Source organism: Salvelinus namaycush, chromosome 1, assembly GCF_016432855.1.
Source record: "Salvelinus namaycush isolate Seneca chromosome 1, SaNama_1.0, whole genome shotgun sequence".
Classification (NCBI taxonomy): Eukaryota; Metazoa; Chordata; class Actinopteri; order Salmoniformes; family Salmonidae; genus Salvelinus; species Salvelinus namaycush.
Genome location: NC_052307.1, coordinates 54,949,721 through 54,971,952, shown reverse-complemented (window position 1 = coordinate 54,971,952; position 22,232 = coordinate 54,949,721). Strand labels below are relative to the sequence as shown.

General features: G+C 46.1%; 1 protein-coding gene across 1 annotated transcript; it reads left to right on the top strand.

The window, feature by feature from the left end:
* Positions 1-353: 353 nt before the first annotated feature.
* LOC120046047 (matrix metalloproteinase-15-like) lies at positions 354-22,026 on the top strand. Its single transcript, XM_038990964.1, has 10 exons — positions 354-1,460; positions 8,708-8,856; positions 9,439-9,561; positions 9,655-9,962; positions 12,371-12,532; positions 12,986-13,287; positions 16,547-16,685; positions 18,466-18,616; positions 18,902-19,020; positions 19,356-22,026. The coding sequence occupies exons 1-10, from the start codon at positions 1,335-1,337 to the stop codon at positions 19,832-19,834; spliced, it is 2,058 nt and encodes a 685-aa protein (XP_038846892.1). The 5' UTR covers positions 354-1,334; the 3' UTR covers positions 19,835-22,026.
* Positions 22,027-22,232: the final 206 nt, after the last annotated feature.

The following is a 22,232-nucleotide window of genomic DNA, read 5'->3' as shown; positions in this document are numbered from 1 at the left end:
TAAGGTGTTATCTCGTTCACCAAGATCCTTCTGTCAATGGCAATTAGCCTAGGGAGGTGAATTGAAGTTTTTGAGCTACCAGGCAGTAGACCTACAATATAATCATTTTCAGGGCTAGGCTATTTGTTATTTCCAACTATGAAGCAGAATGAATTCAGCCAATAACAATATTAATAGGATGTTTTGTGAAACCTCTGAAAACGTAAATGACATCAAAATACTAATTCGTAGCCTATACGAGCTCGATAGCATCCAAAGGGGTGGGGGGCTACATCCGCTAATGGGGTGGGGGGGGGGGGGGGGGGGGGGGCTACATCCGCTCTCCTTACTGATTTGATAGCTGGAGGAACGACTTTGACGGCGACGCACAAGGTACAGAGTTACTGATGAAGCAGCCAGTCCAGCTTCGAGTTGCCCCGCTACATAAACCGCACTTAAATCGACCCGGGAGAGGAACAGAACAGAGTGGACAGAGTCCAGGGAAACTGGAAGAAGAATCTGGATTTGAACGGAAAGAGAACCATCATATTAAATAATCACAAGAGAATCCGCGATTCAAAACAGGCATCGGGGACACCCGTTCTAGATTTGCGCGAGTGTTGGACAGCTGCATCCGACTTCAACTTCTTTGTCGGGTTCTGTAAATAATTGTCAACAAACTTGGACCCGTTATTTAACCTTCAACCGTTTTCCGTTTCTCTGGGCTTTATTCTGTCAATTTTAAGCCTGTTACACAAAGCAGTTCAGTAAATGACTGACATATTACGGTTAAAGTCACTATGCGTGCTTTGTGAGCTGGCTTCTGGTGCAGTGACACCAACATGCCACTTCCATAAAGCTGGTTGTTAGGAAATTACTTTTTATCGGCTAATCCTGATACGGAATTGTGAGTAAAATTGGGACACGCCCGCAAGTAATAATAGGCAACCTAAGCGTTTTAGAAATCTTGGCAACAGTGCCAGACTTCTCTGATCCCCCTCCTGGGACTGTGGTCAATTCAAACAGAACTGTGGAGAAGACTTGTAGTTTGGCAGTCAAAAGGACAACCTTTCGAACAGCTGCAACACCTCTGGCTACTCGAGTGAACCTTTGTTTCTGGAAGCGATACTGACGGAGTTGATGAATGTCATTGTCTGTATTGATGTCCTCGCCATAGCAAATGTAAAATTAGTTCCTCTTAACATTTATAGTATTTCTGAGGAACTCCTTGGAAGGTGACCAACATAAACTATTCTTAACAACTTGAAGCACGTCTTTGTACCCAGTGGCACAGTGGACAATTGGACAAGGTATCCATTTCCTTGTCCGGGGTTTTGGCAAGCCAAGAGTAGGCTATGGCATCCTCATGGGAAAACTGGATTTGCTTACTCTGGAGACGGACGTTAGTTCCCTCTCTCCTCGTGCTTTGGGTCACCTGTCTCGGGACACACGGAGGAGAGGATGACGCTTTTAATGCAGAGGTAATTGGATCATCGTCACTGAAACTGTCAATGTTCAGAAAGTTCCATGTGGGACAACAATGCTGTAGTGTTTATAGAAGAACACGTTTTAATGTATCATAATATGCTGCAAAACACATACATATATATTTTTTTTAACTCTCACCAAAACTCCAGTTAATTTTTGCTGACATTGCTATTTGACGGCCCATATTTCAATACAGATGGTCGCGTGTAACATTAACAACCTTGCGCCCAAAATAACAATTACCCAAAATAACAATTATGTGTGCTGGGGACAGGTCTTCCTAATCATTTTGCATACCCTGCAAGAAAACCAAAATATTTGTTAGGTCAAGTCTGTTCCAGTCTTGAAACAAAAAGTCAGATCATTATTATACATGTTGCTTATTCATAAGGCAAATGGGGCACTTTTACACACGTTTTGAACTTAATGACCCAGCTCATTCGGTCTGAGGAACTCGATCCAGCACACCAAGCTGCATATCCTGCTCATAACTAGCTGTTCCAATATTAACAGGACTATCCCCTGTGTGCCGCCAGCAGGGTCCTCCTGGGTTGGAACTTCTCCCCAAAAAGGCCATGCTGCTAGCCAAACTACACAAATCTTACTCAATTCACTGACACACTGACACACTCTTGCAGGCAGCACCATATGTGGAAAGCTGCTGTTCCTAGAGGAGATCTGGGTCAGGTTAAGTAATCCCGCTGTTATAACCACATTCTGTAAGCGCATATCCATAGTATTGGTCCACCACTTTACCTTCCTACAGGTAGGGTTGTTTTGCTTTCTTGAAATACTACAACAGTACCTGAAAAGATATATGCGTCACTGACCGAGTCATGCTCATCTCACTAGTTGCCCCCTGCATTGGACGTACAGTGTGAATCAACTGAATGATTAAATGTGGGGGGGAATAGGCAAATGCTTTCGCAGTTCATTTCCAGACCATCACGCTTTCTGTCTTCAGCAGCAGGCAGTACTGATTTCCGACCTGCCCCAGATAGGTGAGAGTGAGCTGAGATGTAGGCTAATGTTTGGGGCGAGATAGGTGAGAGGGAGCGAGATGTAGGCTAATGTTTGTGGCGAGATAGGTGAGAGGGAGCGAGATGTAGGCTAATGTTTGGGGCGAGATAGATGAGAGGGAGCTGAGATGTAGGCTAATGTTTGGGGCGAGATAGATGAGAGGGAGCTGAGATGTAGGCTAATGTTTGGGGCGAGATAGATGAGAGGGAGCTGAGATGTAGGCTAATGTTTGGGGCGAGATAGATGAGAGGGAGCTGAGATGTAGGCTAATGTTTGGGGCGAGATAGGTGAGAGGGAGCTGAGATGTAGGCTAATGTTTGGGGCGAGATAGGTGAGAGGGAGCTGAGATGTAGGCTAATGTTTGGGCGAGATAGATGAGAGGGAGCTGAGATGTAGGCTAATGTTTGGGGCGAGATAGATGAGAGGGAGCTGAGATGTAGGCTAATGTTTGGGGCGAGATAGGTGAGAGGGAGCTGAGATGTAGGCTAATGTTTGGGGCGGCGAGCTTAGCAATAAACATGTGTGCCAGAGGGAATCAAATGTCCCAACAAATGTGTAGAGACGAATATACCCCTCTAGTTTATCTTTACAACACACCAACTGAATGTGGAGGGCCAGTTTCAATCCAGCAGAGCAGTATTGAATGTTTGTAATGCCCTTTCTCCTTTGTTATTGTATCGGTCTGTGTTTTTGTGGACTTTGTCCCAGCTGCACCCACTTTACCATGCTGTGTTGACTCTAGTGCTTAGCCTCTCCCGTCAGGTCAAGGCTTAATGAAGGGGTCAGTTATGCACACGGTGTTTCTTTCTGTCTCACGGGCCGCTGCATTTGAGGTCGGTTGCTGTGTTGTGACTATCCAAAAATTGTTAAGCCACTTTGAAGTCAGAGGAGTAACACGTAGCCACGCGAGGCAGTCTGAACCACCACAATCTGCCTGGATCCTTTGCCAACCCATGTGTATACACATTTCTCCCACCTGTGGGGCCTGTGGCAGATTTAACGTCTTTACCGTAGCACCTTTGTGCTAGCTGGAAGGTTCCGGTGCCGTGAGAGATCGGGAGTTGTTCTCCTGCATCGTCATGGATGGGAAACACCGTTTTTTTTTTTTTTCAGACTGCCAGATGAGGTCTACTTTTTATTGTCCCAACTTTCACCCTGGATTTACCACTGCCAAATAGATATATATATATATTAATGTGATTTTATGTGGCACTAGACTCTCAAAGCCCTAGTGACCATGACAATGGTGTTCGGCCTATGGGACTCCCAAGGTATATTACCAATATTATAACTTAATAATATAATTAGAATACTATAATATGGCATATTTAGGAGAGACAATGTAAATGTAAGACAAACCCACAAAGGAGTATAAAACATCCTTGGGTCATAATAAATCATCCACTAATGAATGTAGTACAGACTCTTAGATTGAAACACTGTGCTGAGGAAAATCAATATTGTCATCATTCAGTTAGTCAATACTGATTACATCAGTGATGGGTCGGCCAATGCGTGCCCATGCATTCTTACCGGAGTTGTGTTTATGTTTGTGTTTTGGTTGAGTGCACTCTGACTGAGGCAGATTTGTGACTGGCTAGACTGAAGGATTACGATGAGGACTGAGGCTCACACACAAGTAGTTACTGCTGAACCCGGCAGCCATTGTTTACCAGACAAAAAGACCGGGGGGCCTTTCTTGTCCCGACGTGCCACATCCTGGCAGAGTATTAGCATTGTAGTGTTTAGGTGGTAATGGAGTCTTTAAGTGTGGTCAGGGAGACCTGTTGACCGAGGGAATGTTTAAAAAAAATATGGGGCGGGGTGGAGACTGACGAGAACAGACAGCCTGTTAGTTAACGCCTATCTACCAACATCTGTCCTCAAGGTGTGGGTTGGTGTTTACTTGAGAATTTCACGCTTTGTGTGTGTCTTCACTAAACTGTTACACTTAGCCCATAGCTGATATTCTCTCTCCATTCAATTCAATATAACGGGGTTAATCAGCATGCATGAATAATATGCATATGAGCTCAGCTGAGATCTGTCTTGAATGGATTCTCCCTTTTGCGTTTTTACTGAACTTTCTCACCGACGCTATGGACATCAGCTCCCTCCCTGAGCCTACAGCTTAACCTATCACAGGAGACTGGACTCCTACACTGTCCGATGAACAGAGATGGAGTGGGAGTGATAGGGAGCGGTAAATGATAGAGAGAGGGAGAGAAAGAAAGAGTGAACTAGGCGGCTTGCTCAGCTGTGCCGCATGTGATGGGTAAGTGTGACAGCTTTTTCTCTCTCCAAATGGGACACAAACAGTGGGGAGACATTTAGGCCTGCAGGACTCCCAGGCAGCTGAGGAGCAACAATGAGAGCTCTTGTCTGGAGAGGACTGTTTCAGAGTGAAACGAGGGAGCAAGAGAGACCAGCATAGAGAAGAGGTGGAGAAGGGGGAGGGGCTAGGGTTGATTAAGTCTGCAGGACACAGGCCGACTGTTTGCTTCTTGAAGCCTTATCTTTATCCCCAGTTTAACCCTTAACGTTGGCAGAGCCAGCCTCCCTCTATTTCTGCTTATCCATGGAATCTGCAGCATGCCTACTGCATGTATTCCAACCAGTTCCTTTGTGTTCCCCTGAGGTTGCCCGTCGCCATGGGCACAGTGAGGTTTCATCGCCATGGCGAGAGGTAATGGGTAGTGATGAGAACGGGAAATGCCATTAACCTCTAATGGTGTCTGTCTTCCCTCCGGATCTCTCTCTCGTTTTCTCATATTTTTTTTTATCTCTCTGGATCCCTGTTTCTCGCTCTTCTCTCTCTCTCTTTCTCTCTGTCTCTAGCGCTCTCTCTGTCTGTCCATCTCGCTATCTCTCTCTCTCTCTCTCTCTCTCTCTCTCTCTCTCTCTCTCTCTCTCTTTCTCTCTCTCAAGACACTCCCTTTACAGAGTAGGACAGTGCCTGTGTGTGTTTTTTTATTTCCTCCCCCTGTCTCTCTCTCCTTCATTTTTATTCTCTCTCTGCTGGAGGTTAGGACCAAAAGATGGCAGGCTACCAAGTCCAGGGAATAAAAGCATTCTCCATTTGTTAGTGTCTTGGCTGACATTGTGCGGGACGCAGACACACACGCACGCATGCACACACACACAAGCACACACACCGAGTGAGGCTCGTTTTACAATTCTTCGTGAATTGCTGGATCCAGGAGGCCTTCGTTTTGGCAGGTAGGCTCAAGGTCTTATTGAAGGAGCTGCTGACAGGGTGGCTGATTGGACTAAAATACGTCCTGCGCTTCACTCCCCCCTGGAACCATAGCCTTGCTTTGTATTCAGTACAGAGGATTCTGGGAGGCTAGGGTACAGACTGAAGCACTTTACTTTTTAAAAGGGTGCTTTCATATATCTATAACGTGGTGCAGCCTATTTCTCTTGTTCCAACGCCCTTCAATAAATACCATCCCGAACGATGCCAGAGAGAAAAGAAGCCTGGTTGTTGTGTATTTTACAGGCTGGGATCATATATTTTCCATCTTGTATGAACACTCCCCTTCATCTCCTATACCCTCCAGAACCCCGGACTCAGATTGTGTGATCGGGCTCTTATCTGGAAGATAAGGTGGGTCCCACCTAAACCAGCTATAAACCAGCCATTCTCCGCTTCCACCCATATCCAATGAAAATATAGGGAAAGTATCTGCCTGAATTTGTATGAAAGAGAGAGAGAAAAATGTAGAATGAGGGAAGCAAAAAGAGGTAGCCAGCCAGCAGGGGGTTGAGAATGTGACAGGAAAGAGAGAGGAAGTTGATATCAGAGCGAGAGAGGGAAGGGGAAGAGAGTAAGAGAGGCTGGAGAGAGTGCCGGCGGAGAAAGAGCAGAGAGAGAGACAGAGCAGTGTTTCAGCTCTCTGTAAGGCTCTCTCGTCAGCCGTGTTTCCAGAAGCAGCAGCAGCAGCATGGGATCTGGGGGCCCCAGTTGGTGCCCTGGAGAAAGAGGGGTTTACATTCAGCCTGTGCCCAGAAACAGGGCCGGCTATTCAGTCCTGCATAACAGCAGAGGGAGGGGACCACAAAGGCCTGTGTCTTCTGTGAGCAGGGGGGTTGGAAGGGGGAGATCATGCCAGCCAGAAACCAGAGGGAGCCCCTTGCAACTAGGAACAGCTACCCAGGCCTGGTCCTTAGCTAGAAGTGAAGTGGCCATTATAGCACTCCTCTCTGCTCAGTCCGGTGCCTGTATGGTAGGGATAGGTCCACTTCTAATCACCCACCCCCCCCCCTGGTAATTCACTAATTTACTGCTCTGGGAGGAGGTGTGTCTTTAAGAGTTTCTCAAGATGTCCATGGTTGCTTGTGTTACAGGGTCAGAGGTTGTTACTATTCTTGTGTAAATCATGTGGCCGCTTCGCACACTCAGTCACACGGGGCAGTCTTACAAATATCAGAGGAGTGGCATCAACAAAAGTGTGGCCATTCACGTCTCCCTCCACGAGGCTTCTGAAGATTTTCTAACAGTTGGAAGTGGTTGAGAATGATTCAAGGCAGAGAGGTAAAACATCTCACTGGATGTTAAATGGCTCTTCGGAAGATGAGGAAATGTATGCCACGTGTTTCCCGTGTCTTTTTCTTCAGTAAAAATATTGCTTTTGCCTCACTGGTTCATACGCTGTGATTTATCATCTCTCGGACACAAACTGCTGTCAACAAAATGGTGTCTCAGCGCAGCTGTGTGTAATCAAACTCGGAGATGCATAAAGTTAACCCGCTGTGTTAACCCTGCTCTCAATCACTAGCCCTGTTATTGCCTCCACGTTGGTTACAGCAGGCAGGGCGATGATTCGGCAACCACAGTATAGGGTTAGTTGTGTTTTTTACAGTATATGTGTGGGGGACGTCTTATTTAATTAGCGCTAATGATGTAATTAAAGATCAGTAGCCTCCTATACAGTAGCATGGGCTTCAGAGAAAAGCCAACCCCTACCTCTCCTTATCCTCCGCCTCCCAGGCATTACCCATCAGCTGAGGGGTGGTCATTTTGGTGCGGCTGGTTAGATCCTGATCTCTCTCTTTCACGATGGTTTAGCTGATAGAGTTCCTTGGCCACCCTGTTGAGTGTCTCCATCTGTAGATCTATCTGCCGTGACGCTCTGGCACAGCCTGTGGTGGTATTAAATATCCCTTTAACAGGTGGAACGGTCAATCTGAAGTCTGTGATTGTATCAGGTTTCTCCCATCATGTCTTCCTCCCCCACACGGCAGTTTTTTTAAATTTATTTTTTACATTATTTAAAATGTAACCTTTATTTAACTAGGCAAGTCAGTTAAGAGCAAATTCTTATTTACAATGACGGCCTACCAAAAGGCAAAAGGCCTCCTGCGGGGACGGGGGCCTGGGATTAAAAAATAAAAAATACAATATAAATATAGGACAAAACACACATCACAACAAGAGAGACACAACACTAAAGAGAGACCTAAGACAACAACATAACAAGGCAGCAACACATGACAACACAGCATGGTAGCAACACAACATGACAACATCATGGTAGCAACACAACAAGGTAGCAACACAAAAACATGGTACAAACATTATTGGGCAAAGTCAACAGCACAAAGGTCAAGAAGGTAGAGACAACAATACATCACACAAAGCAGCCACAACTGTCAGTAAGCGTGTCCATGATTGAGTGTTTGAATGAAGAGATGGAGATAAAACTGTCCAGTTTGAGTGTTTGTTGCAGCTCGTTCCAGTCGCTAGCTGCAGCAAACTGAAAAGAGGAGCGACTCAGGGAGGTGTGTGCTTTGGGGACCTTTAACAGAATGTGACTGGCAGAACGGGTGTTGTATGTGGAGAATGAGGGCAGCAGTAGATATCTTAGATAGCGGGGAGTGAGGCCTAAGAGGGTTTTATAAATAAGCATCAACCGTCTTGCGACGGGTATACAGAGATGACCAGTTCACAGAAGAGTATAGAGTGCAGTGATGTGTCCTATAAGGAGCCAATTAGTTACGCTGTTCTGTATGCCTATTAAGCTGCGTTTACACAGGCAGCCCAATTCTGATCTTTTTTTCCCACTAATTGGCCTTTTGACTAATCAGATCAGCTCTGAAAAAGATCTGATGTGAAAAGAGCTGATGTGATTGGCCCCCCCCAAAAAATCAGAATTGCAGCCTTAGAAGTGTACACTCTGTATGGTGTTAAGTTTCTCTCTGTCCCTCTCTCTCTCAGTCATGGCTGCGGATGTATGGCTACCTACCTCAGGCCAGCAGACAGATGTCCACCATGCGGTCAGCTCACATCCTTTCCAATGCCGTCAGCGACATGCAGCGTTTCTACGGTCTGGCGGTCACCGGCGCCATGGACCACGGCACGGTGACGTATGTCACACTTCCTTCCCTGTTGTGTCATTACTGCCATCCTAATGCTATTCTCCTGAACCAGACCTCTCTCTCTCTCTCTCTCTCTCTCGGATGCCTAGGGGTCCAATCATGTCAATGGATTCATTTCCTAGTTTGTAGTGGATTTGTACAGTGTGAGGGAGATGGAAGGATTTGAGCCTTGGAGTGATGGGAGTGTGAGGCGGTCTGGGGTGTAGATATCAAATCCCCAACAGGGAGCAATCTTTCTTTTTTTTTTTTTCACCTTTATTTAACTAGGCAAGTCAGTTGAGAACAAATTCTTATTTACAATGACAGCCTAGGAACATTGGGTTAACTGCCTTGTTCAGGGGCAGAAGGACAGATTTTTACGTTGTCAGCTCAGGGATTCGATCTAGCAACACTTTCGGTTACTGGCCCAACGCTCTAACCGCTAGGCTACCCCGCCGCCACGTCTTGAACCCACAGATCAGTTACTGCACATACAACGCATGAACCCTTTCAATGGTACGGCACCACATAAAACCCCAGTGTGACACTGTGTAGAGGAGTGGGGAGTGTAACCCTGATGTCCTCCCCTAGAGCCATGCGGAGACCGCGGTGTGGAGTCCCAGACAAGTTTGGGGGTCAGATCAAGACCAACGTTCGGCGCAAACGTTATGCACTCACTGGCCACAAATGGAACAAGAGCCACCTCACCTACAGGTAAATAACAGGATTTACTTCATCTTGGTTAATCTTCGTCCATAACCAAATTCCAAATGAGTTTTCATTTGGATTCCTCCTCTTCCCTTGCAGTATACAGAACTACACACCAAAGATCGGGGAGTACAACTCGTATGAGGCCATCCGTAGGGCCTTCAAGGTGTGGCAGAAGGTGACCCCGCTGACCTTCGATGAGATCCCCTACCAGGAGATCAAATATGGCCGCAGGAAGGAGCCTGACATCATGATCTTCTTTGCCTCGGGTTTCCATGGAGACAGCTCACCCTTCGATGGCGAGGGCGGGTTCCTGGCCCACGCCTACTTCCCTGGTCCTGGTATGGGTGGTGATACTCACTTTGACTCTGATGAGCCGTGGACCATCGGCAATGGGAACTTGCAAGGTAGGTGATGGATGTGGATGGACACCGGTCTCTTTAGCGCTACACCAGAACTGTTACTTCTTGTACATTCTTATGAATTAAATGCAACGTCCCTGCTTTACTCTCTCCTCACCTACTTCAGCTGGTTTGTCCCCGCCTTCCACTTGTTCAACCATAGTTGCCACGACAAACCAGATCGTCACTCATTTTGTTGAGAATCTGTCGAGTTTCACTCCTCCATTAAACTTCAAAGTTAGATGGATGACGTCATACTGCTCTTGCAACTCCCACCGGCTCTCAAAGCCGTGTTTTAAGGAATGGTAGAATTCTTTCGTTCTAAATCCCCCCCTCTTTTCCTCCTTTCAATCATTAACCAAACTGGTGTTGCCCAGAGTGGTCTTGGTGAGGGACTGAGGGTTTTCCCTGCCTTGTGGAGGTGAACGTTGTCATTTCCTGAGCCAGTCAGAGCAGAGGCAGGTGGCTGGCTCTGCTTGGTGAGGTCAAGAGAGTAGGAGGTGTTACTGGACAGATCGGAGAGAAGTCTAAATGCCACAGCGAGGGTGTTGAGGTAATTCCACAGTGGGAGACCGGTTTTTGAGTTGACCCCGTCTTTAACACTGTTGTTTCCTCGTGTAGCCTGGGTCTTTAAAATTCTCTTGACACATGACTTTTAACGGTCTTTTAAACCACGGAAATTCTTAAAGCAAAGGTCAACTAAGTTTTCGTGGCACATTAACGACATTGTTGGCAAAGCTTCAACACGCTTGACAAGTGCTGTGGTTATTACACACTGATATCCAACAAAGCTGCAAGTCTATTCATTAGGCTCGTAGATGGGGATATGTGCTGCTGTGTTCATTTTAGTGAGGGGGAAGAGAGATAAGTTGGCTCTTCTCCTGAGACGTTTGAAGTCTGTGAGCCGCACGGTTGTCAGGGTTACCTTACAGAGACTTCTTTCTTCCCCTCCCTCTCTCTCTCTCCCTTTCTTTCTCTGTATCCTGTGGTATATTTTTTTAGAGTAACTTGGTTGTGCTGATAGCTTGCTAAGTCACAGGTTGTGGTTGGAGGAGAAGTTGGAAGGGGAGGGGATGAGAGCATGGAGCTGGCAAAAGGAGGAATCCTGAACATCTCAACTTCCTCAGATGACAGAAGCCATATGACATAATGCTGTCAGTCAGTATAATAGAGTGATCCCTACAGACATCTCACCAACCACCCTCAGCCTTTCAGACAGGATGGCCCACAGATCAGGTTAAATGTCAACTAATACTGGAATGGAATAATGTGTCATTTGCTGGGAAAGTACCATGCCATAACTTGGAACCAACTTAAAAGGTGAATGGATGTTCTTTGTGGAAGGCGGTTGAAGTGGCGGTCACTGTGTCACAGATGTGTTCTCTGTTGCAGTGACAATGCATCACTGTCAGTCTGTCTGGGACAATGGCAGGCTTTGATTAGGGTACGAGGAGTGCGTGTCTTGATGCTTATCAGAAGACATTAGACCGACCACTTTAGCTACTGAGAGCACCATTAACACCATTAAAAACCCTGAACAAGCACATTTTTCTGCTTTGACTTCATAACCCCAATGGGAGGAGCTTACTGTCTGAACACGTAGACTACTGCCCCACCGCCATGTAGTCTCAGTTAGAATGACGTAACTGTGTTCCTCACTTGGCCAGCTCTGGGGAACAATAATCAGGGTCAAAATGGGAAAACCCCTTGACTTCCCCACCAACCCCCACCTCTACCTCCAACCCAACCCCCAACTAAAACCCAAATCCCCAGCTCCAACCCCAGGTCAACCCCAGCTCCAACCCCAGCCCCAGGTTCAGCCCTAGCCCCATCTCCAACCACAGCTCCAGCCCCAACCCAAGCCCCGAGCTCTCCAAGTCAACTCTATTTGCTAAACTTGCCAAATATAGCTGTCCTTCATTTCACACCAACCATTTTAGAACCATTCGTTTGGAAGCGAGGTACAGTACATTTCTGTCTTTCATTCCGGTTCCTAAGGCTACACTACTAGATTGTCGTGGTTTCAGTGCCTTTTTGCTTTACATGTCTGTAGCATGAATGAATGAAGTGTTCTGGCTCCTGAATCAACACACGGTCAGTTAGCATGTGGAGAGAGAGGATGAATAAAGACACGTCGCGTGAGATGCTGCCTGAATGGCCCGTATCGCTCGTTGTCTGCCATTCCCTCCTGGGTGATCCCAGTAACTCTGTTAACACTTCCTGCTTGTGGCCACAGCTCAGGTCATTGCGCTTCTGACTTTACTCACTCGCTGTCTATTTTAGGTTTAGTCGTGACGAGGTGTATACTTCTTAAGTGCCTTGAGTATGATAATGACTATCCTCCTTTCTCTCTCTCGCGCTCTCGCTCTCTCTGTCTCTCTCTCTATATATATCTCTCTCTTCTCTCTCTCCAGGTAATGATTTGTTCCTTGTTGCGGTACATGAGCTGGGCCATGCCCTGGGCCTGGAACACTCCAACAACCCAATGGCCATCATGGCTCCTTTCTACCAGTGGATGGAAACGGATGACTTTCAATTGCCTGAGGATGACCTCAGAGGAATACAACAGATCTATGGTGAGTTGGCCCTCTGCGACAAAACTACTGGTATATGGACCTGATAATGCTGGCTGTAAGAGCTTTTGTTTTCAGTGTTTTACTCTGATTTGGGCACTGCAGTATAGTCTGATTTGCAGTATAGTCTGATTTGGGGACTAATTTGGCCACTGTATAAGAGTGGGGAGTTCCAGCCCTGGGCACCCCTGTGTTTGGAACCCTGATTGAAGTTGGAATAGTATGAGGTCTGTGTTTCCACTCTACATGCCTCCTTCCCACAGCTCTAAGTGGGAAATCAGCCTGCTGACTCACATATCCACTTATCTAGCTTGGGCAAAACCAGGACCCAGCTACCAATTATGAGATCAGTTGGAGGACAAATCTCCGAGCCCTTGATTTCCTTTTAGGATTTTGGAGTGGAGAGTAGCCTCTAACTGCTTTTATTTAATGTGTTTATCACTTTATCTTCTGCAGGTCAGCCAGGCGGTACACCCACCCAGGCTCTTCCCACTGTCACTCCTCGCCGGCCAGCCCAGCCAGACCCCAAACCCCCCAACGCTCCACCCAACTCTCCCCCCAACTCTCCCCCCAAGTCACCCCCCAACTCTCCTCCCAACACTCCCCCCAGATCTCCCCCTAACTCTCCCCCCAACGCCCCACCCCGGAGGCCAGACAAGCCCCGCACGACTGACCGCCCAGACCACTACGGCCCAAACATCTGTGAAGGAAACTTCGACACGGTCACCATGCTCAGGGGAGAGATGTTTGTGTTCAAGGTGAGGACCTCAGACTGCCCTCTACACATATGAATTGAGTTGATTCAGTCTCAGCGCGGCTGCAAGGAACAGATGCTCTTGGATGGCTGCATGACCTACATACAGTACTGTCACTAGCTGGCTACCACCTGGTTACTCTACCGTGCACCTTAGAGGCTGCTGCCCTATGTACATAGTCATGGAATACAGGTCACTTTAATAATGATTACATACTGTTTTACCCACTTCATTAGTATATACTATATTCTAGTCAAGACCATCCTATTTAACTATTGCTGTACATACACTATTCTTCAGATATACTACATATTCTATCCATATACTGTCTATGGTCTATACATCCCGTCACATATATACATGTGTATTTATATTTATACTCCAGACTCCGACATTGCTCGTCCTAATATTTCTATATTTCTTAATTCCATAATTGAGCTTTTTAGATGTGTGTGTATTGTTGTGTATTGTTGGATATTACTGCACTGTTGAAGCTAGGAACACAAGAATTTTGCTACAGACATCTGCTAAACATGTGACCAATACAATTTGATTTGATTTGATCTAGCAGGTCATTTGATCAAAGGCTGGTCTCATTGCAGCCGGTGGGCGTGATAACCATGACGCTGTCTGTCTGTGTCTCTCAGTAGTGCAGTAAAATCTGCTATCCCCAGGTTAGGATCATCTGGAGAGCCTTATGGGCAGTTGGTTCAGGGCCTGGGTTCAATTGGGCCCTAAGCAGGCTGTAAAACCTCAGAGCCCTTCTATTTTATGACATGGAGCCCCATAAAGAGGAGAGGAGCAGCACTCTCTAGGTCTCAGGTGTGCCTTAACAACTGCAGGACCAACCAGTCCAGGGCTGCGTCGATGGCTCTCATTTGAACCATTTGTTAGGCCATTTGCCGACAGCTGGAGAGAATTTCACTGTTTACGCTTCAGTTGATGTGGTCAACTCTTCTCTTTTGTATGAAAAGAGCCAGTGCTTGACTTGGGCAGGAGCTCGCCGGAGCTGAGTACCGGCACCTAAAATGTTTTACTGCTTAAGCTCCTGCACTTCATTTAGAATATTAGCTCAAAGATATCTTGCACCTAAATATAAATATAAGCACTTATTTCAGTCCAAGTCAAGCACTGAAAAGAGCCACGTTCCCTCTACTGCACTCCTCTTACTTTCGGCTGTATCTACATAAGTTGTATGTCTCTTTTTCCCAAGAACTGCCATTTGCCTTGACTTCAGTTATCTGTCTCTCTGTCCAACTGTCTCCGTGGGAGAGGGCAGAGGAGGTGTACACGACAGACACCATAGAGTTGGAGGGGTGTGAAGATATGAGAGCAGGGGGAAAAGATTCATCTTTGACTGTGCTGTGCTCTTTCGCCGTCGCGCTTTATTTGAAGTGGTATACATCAGCTTACGACAGACTGTAGCTTCACAAAGCCGTCTCCTGCTAATGCCCTCAGCCTGTTTTAGGAAAGGTACCATCGAGCCCAGACTGTCTCTGACATTGAGTAGTGTTCACAGAAAGTCATATCTGGTCAGTTCTCTTTTCTCTCGTGCGCCTGTGAGGCTCCACAGTACATTTGACCAGTGCGGGTGGGTTTTTTCAGAATCGTAATTACACTTCTGTCATCCCTCTTCTCTTCCTGCCTCTCCGTGTTGGAGTAGATTGGATGCAGGGCAGGCCTGCTTTAAATTATGTTCTGTTCACTAACAGGCTGCGCTTCCCCGCTTGAAGGACAAAGACAAGAGCTGCTGCCAGGAAGATGCAACTCTTAGCTTTTACCATTAATGCTGACAGCCAATGCTATTAACTTACCGCTAATGAATGAGATTGCAGATCTGTGAGGTCGTTTTTGGAAAGCACTCCTAGTCCTACACTGAGAGGGCGATTTCCCTCTTGTACCATTTCAGGCATGTTTTGTGCTGACGTAAAACAAACAGAACAGTTCAACCAGTTGAACTACTTAATTTAAGTCCAACTCATAAAACGCTCCTCGTGCAACATGCAGCAAGCCCAGACCAGTTCCTACAGTAATTGGACACGCGATATACTCAGTGCTGTGGTCGTGGGTATTAATAGCCTTCTAGCATTGCCTTTAGTTATTTCATTGTCCGTTCTGGCAGGCTTGTCATGTAGTGCAGGCCTTCGGATGCGCTTGGGAGCCCGACCACCCGGCAGCAGGCTTCTCCTGAACCCCAAACGCTGAACAGAGCCTGTGTTAAAGTCAGGTGACAGAGAAAGTACTGGCTAACAGCTGTTTCCCTCACCTTTTAAATGGAACTCAACGTGCCCTCTCTTTCTCTTTCTATAGACGGGACCCTGCCCTCTCTTTTAGACGCTGCAGAGTGTGCCATGGTGGTGAAATGAAAGGGGGGGAGTGTGTGGCGTGGAGAGGGGTGGGGTGGGGGGGTTAGTGGATGTAGAGGAGGAGGAGGGGGTGGTGGGTGTTAGAACAGACGGTTTTAATTTAGAGGCCCTTGGCTGCGTTCCTGGGTCTGGTTTCTATATTCGACAGATCTGAAGTAATCTCAAGCTCTGGGCCTGAGCCAACGAGATGGAGGGAATGTGAAGGTCAAGCTCGGACGCCCACCGCACCATGTGACTCGGGACTTACTGAGGACACACTGGCAGAGAGAGAGAGAGAGAGAGAGAGAGAGAGAGAGAGAGAGAGAGAGAGAGAGAGAGAGAGAGAGAGAGAGAGAGAGAGAGAGAGAGAGAGAGAGAGAGAGAGAGAGAGAGAGAGAGAGAGAGAGAGAGAGAGAGAGAGAGAGAGAGAGAGAGAGAGAGAGAGAGAGAGAGAGAGAGAGAGAGAGAGAGAGAGAGAGAGAGAGAGAGAGAGAGAGAGAGAATGTGTGCGCAGATGTGTATGTAGTGTATGCGTACATTATTGAAGTATTTCTCCTATTGATTGATCCAAACTGTTGAACGTGGCTGTGAAGACTTCCTCCTGCAGGCAATGTGCTGAACAGGCTCTGATAGAGAGGAGAGGTTCAGGAACTATCGGGCACATGGCCCATCATGTTTGGCACTCTCTGTTCCTCTCTCCCATATGTTTCTGCAGTTTAATGATTGCATGATGGTACTAAACTGCTGATACGCAGTGTTGCGTCCATATCTGGTGTGCAGGCAGCAGCTCCCAGCTAGGTCTGGAGCTCCAGAGAGCCATGTCACAGGCAGGCAGGGTCAGAGGTTAGAGGTCAGGCTGAGCAGTAGAGCTCCAGTGGATGTGCCCTCTAACGTCTCTCCCCGCTCTTTTCTGACAGGGTCGCTGGTTCTGGAGGGTGCGGAGGAACAGGGTCCTGGACAACTACCCAATGCCCATTGGTCACTTCTGGAGGGGACTGCCTGGGGACATCGATGCAGCCTACGAGAGACACGATGGGAAATTTGTCTTCTTTAAAGGTATTTGTACTCTCGTAATCGTTGTACCGCACGTGCACGCAGGCGCGGAGGCGTACATACGAATGCACGCACACACGCGCGCACACACACACACACACAGTCAGTCATTGTTTTTTTTTTTTTTATTAGGGTTAAACAGAGGAGAAATAGTCCAACTCAGAGGACTGGAATAGTGGTTGCTAATGTGTTGAAGTAGCAGCAATGACAAAACAACTGAAAGCTTTGGTTACATTATAATGAAGCATTGTTGCTGATACTAAAATAGATTCACAAACATTGTTTCAGTCCTCTGTGTGTGTAGTGTGTGCATTTTCTTTTTACGCTAGTGTGCCTTGGAGATTAAACCTAAAGCTGTTAGTGTTTTCCACATGACAATTTAATTACAGTTGAGCAGTGAGTAAACAATGCTAATTCCACATTAACACTTGTTTTTGCAGATAGTAAGTGTTCCTTGATCTCCACATTCACTTTAGCATGGATCCCCAAATGTATTGTAACCTCGAGTAGTATATTACGGACAAGCAGTCTTTGGATTGATCGAAGAGATTATGTTTCTGTCTAAATGGAAAAGATAATGACATCGTCAAAGTTGAAATGGGAGGACTGGAGATCCCTAGAGTTTTGCGCTGAAATGCAATTCGGATTGGGCTAGACATGAGATCTCCTTGGTGGCAGTGAATGCCCATTGGCTCGAGCTGTAATCCTCCCCAGACTCCTCATTCGGTCACAGCTACCTCGTTCCTCCCTGCACCGTTGCCATAGAAACCGTCCCATGCCCCCAAACACTTTAGGTTTTTAACTTTCATTTAGATCATTTTCCCTCATTAGGTTGACATAACAAGTGCTTTTGCTGCTATACGATTTTTTCGCCCAGACTTCATTGTGGTTTTCTATTGATTTCCCCCCCACCTCCTCCTCAATTGTTAAACCACAAATGTAATAATATCCTTAGGAGAACCTACTCAATATGATTTTGTCTGTAGAGGTTATTTTAGATCCCACTGGCATCACTTTGTTCCATGAATTTTGTAACCAGAAACAGTGAAAGACAGATGGAGATAGCGAAAACTCCTTCTGGGGAGACATTTGAGCTGTAGCTTTTTAAGACAGCTGGCTCGCCCTAAAGAAAGTCTTCAGGGCAAATGATGTCATTGGCAAGGCCTTCTGAAATTTGGATGACAGCCATAGCGTCGAAACTAAGGGACCAAAAGTTGGCCTGCAACATCTGGCAGATGTGAGTGAGAGAGTTGCATCAGCCGTTGGTTTCCAGATGCTGACTGCGAAGGTTTTGTTTTCAATGTAGAACTGGGCCAGGAGAATAGAAAGCAGGGCACGCGGATGGTGCCTCTGTGTCTAACATACTGTAAAACAATTTTTAAAAAAACGACTCGCCATGTCCTCGACATTTCCACTCCAACCACTTCAAATGCATTATATCTAACCAAAGCTGTGCATAAACACAATTTCACTCTCTATAATGTCCATTATTGGTGCACGCTAGCCAGCAAATAAACAAGACTGTAATGTAATGGCGGGTTAACAGTTTCCATAGCGATCTCCAGGTTCATGAGTGGTAGTTTGTTGGAAATGGAAAGTCCCTATGCTCCACAAAGGACCGTTAACCATGAATGCCTTTCTCCCTCCCTCTTTCTCTCCATCCCTCCCTCCTGAATTATTATGTCCCACCCAATATCTGTCTTCCCTTTTCTGCCATCTCCTTGACGTATCTGTTCCCCCACCCCTCCTATACCACTGTACTTCTCCTCTCCTCCACCTGTAGGGAATAAGTACTGGTTGTTCCGGGAGGCAAACCTGGAGCCTGGTTACCCCCAGGAGCTGACAGACTACGGCAGGGACATCCCCTATGACAAGATAGAGACAGCCATCTGGTGGGAACCATCAGGTTTCACATACTTCTTCAAAGGAGACTGGTAAGGAAGGGACTCTCCTAGCTATCTGTGAATTGTTGCCCTTTTCCATGTTGACAGAAGGAGTTTCCATCATGTGTTCACTACTGTAAATTGTCTTCTATTTTTTGGGCTACGGAATATGTTTTTGCACGATTACAATCACGTAATCTCTTGGCGTGTGCTGACTGCTTTTTTTGGGCTTAGAAGACAAATACACCCTGAGTTCTACATTAATGCCTGATTTAACATACGTTAAATATAGTATAGTGGTTTAACATACTGTTATTCTCTCCCTCTCGTCTCTAGGTACTGGCGCTTTAACGAACAGTCCCGTGCGGTAGACAAGGACTACCCCAAGCCAATCAGTGTGTGGGGCTCTGCGGTCCCGTCCTCTCCCAAGGGGGCTTTCCTCAGCGATGATGGAGGTGAGAGAGGCGAGAGTGGGGCCAAGAGAATGCTAGTAATGAACACTGAACAAAGGAGAAGGGTGGGTCTGGTCAATCAGAGAGAGAGAGAGAGCAAGAGGGGGAGAGAGGGATGGAGAGAAAGAGAGGGCTTAGTGTAGGGAATATGAGCAGAGTAGGGAAAAAGTGACATTATCTTGACAGGATGAAGAAAAATAAAAGTTTTTTTTTTGCTGTCGTTCTTTTCCCCAGAACCGTACTGCGTTTACTGTCTCAATCAATGCCGTGGATAAGTATTTGATTATCATAAGAGTGTATTTAGTACTTAACATCCTGCCCCTGTCTTCCCCTCCCAGCTTATACGTATTTCTACAAGGGATCCAAGTACTGGAAGTTTGACAACCACCGGATGAAGAGTGAGCCGGGCTACCCGAAGTCCATCCTGAGGGACTTCATGGGCTGCAGTGTGGACCTGGACCCAGACAGAGACAGGGACACCGACGCGGGCCGCAAGGTCCCCGACGTGGATCGCCCGCCCTTCAACCCTGACGCAGGCCGGGACAAGGAGAAGGACAAGGAGCGGGACAAGGATCAGGACCGTACCAACGATGTAGACTATAAGGACGAGAGAGAAGAGGAGACCAACGAGGTGGACGTGGTGCTGAAGATCGACGAGAGCGAGACGCGCACTATGAACATCATCATGGTGACAGTACCTCTGGTCCTGGTGCTGTGCATCCTGGGACTGATCTACGCCATCATCAACACACTGAAGAGGAAAGGAACTCCCAAACTTCTGGTCCACTGCAAACGCTCCATGCAGGACTGGGTGTGACCTCTGACCCACTTAATAACCCCCCCCCCCCACAACCTGAACCCTACCCTCATTCCTCTATCTTCTCATCCAAAACATGCTAGTAGAGACATATGTGCAAATACATACACGCACACGCACACGCACGCACACGCACACACACACACACAAACACACACACACACACACACACACACACACACACACACACACACACACACACACACACACACACACACACACACACACACACACACACACACACACACACACAACAAACATAAACACATACACCTAACTTGTTCCCCTCCCATGGTGCTCTACCCAATGAGTTGACAGTAGTCTATTTATATCAGAACGTTTGCACATTGTTTTTTGTTTTTGTTTGGTTCATGTTGTGTGTGAGTCTTTTTTTCTAAACCAGGAAGTGTCTGCATTATTCTCTCTCTCTCTCTCTCTGCCCGTTACAGCGGGTTTCTCTGAGATAACTTCCATCTGGTCCTTGGATTAGCCTTTGAAAGGCAAACAGAGACAAAACAGAGCGATAGAGAGAGAGACTGCAGCACAGAATGGAGGGAGTGAAGGATGGTTTGATTCTGTGAAAAGCAGAGAGCCCCCCCCCTCCCTCCCTCTCCCACCCCTCCCTCCCACCTCCTCCCTCACTCAGGACTCCTTCAGCTGAAGCAGGCCTACTGCACGTCAGGTATCAACAGGAGAGAGATCAGTGTAAATAGTGTCACTTTTGAACTGCAACTCACCCAATGCCTTTTATTACTAGACCTTCCATGTTGAACAGCCACTAACTTAACTTTTGGTTTTCTCATCTGTTTTTAATTCAAGGGCACCATGGATGATATTGGAAATCTTGTCCATACTTTATAGACAACTTTCACAAATGTTTGGCTTATTCAACCAAACATGGTCCCGTGGTGCCTTTTTCATTTCTAACCTTGTTTCGGTCCTATTAACCATGGCAATGAGAGTTTGAGTTGTTATGATAGGGAAGGGTTGGAAAAGAAAGGTGCTTGTTTCCTTTTTTTATTTTTTTTAAGACAAAGGCAATTCACTGTGAAATGACTCTGTGTGGGACTTGGAGGAGCAGTTGAGGTACCGAGGTAGGAGAGAGACAGGTGGTATTGAACGAATATTCACTGGGCAAAAACGAATTGAATCAATGTTGTTTTCACATCATTTCAATGTGAGGATGTTGAATCAATGTGCAACTCCAAAATTGGATTTGCAAAAAGTCACCAACGTAAGGGAATCAAATTTTCCCACCAAACTTTTAACCTAAACCCAGCTAGCGCATTTGGTTCCTTGGAAGTTGTGGGAACAGAAGTTTTTGGTTATCCATTGGTTCTGGGAAAGAAGCCATACATTTCCTGAATAGTAAAACGGAATGTCTTTTAAACGTTCTGAGAATGGAAGTGAACATTTTGCCTGTTCTGGGAACGTTCATTTGTAGGTTGCAGGGAGGTTGTGAGAACGTTTTACTATGGTTCCCTGAAAGTTTTCCTGTGACGTTTTATTAATGTTCTGAGGTGGAAATTATAGGTTATTTGAAGGTAATTAAATAAAGTTCTGGGAATAAGACTTTTAATACTACTGCTAGCTTAGGTTAACTGTTATGAACTCCAAGCACAGATAGGACACATGGAAATTCACCTTCTTAGGAACTTATGATATTCTGCTCTCTCTCCATGGACTTAGTCCATTGATGCTGAGAACAGAATGTATGTTTTTAAATAACATTCTTAGAACGTTCTTTAAACGTTACTAATGTTTTATTGTGGGATTTTATGGAACATTTTATGAATGTTTCTGAGAAAATGACTTTCAATAGAACCATGAGGAAACCTGCAGAAAACTTTATGCTGAAGTACTGAAATTCCCACGGAAGAACGTTGTTTCTTAACGTTCTCTGGACGTTCTGAGAACATAACTTTAAATAGAACCATGAGAAAACCTGTAGAAAAAGTATTCTGAAGTACCGAAATTCCCACAGAAGAACTTTGTTTCTTAACGTTCTCTGAACAATTGGAGAACATTACTTTAAATAGAACCATGAGGAAACCTATAGGAAACAGTACTGACATTCCAACCTAAGAAATATATGGTTCTCAGAACTTTATGTGCTAGCTGGGTACCCTGCACCATTCCCAGAACATTGTGGGAAGGTTTTATTCAAAATAACCATAGGACAACCACGCTCTCACCAAGCTCAAAGAAATGTGATTCTCAGAACATTATGTGCTAGCTGGGAATGACATGCTGAAATGTTTTGTTGATTTCATGTTGAAATGAAGTTAGTTGACAACTCAACCAAAATTAAATCAAACTAGAGTTTGAAATAACGTCTGTGCCCAGTGGGTAAGAGATTGACTAACACTTTTCATCTGAGAAATACTTGGAACAAGCG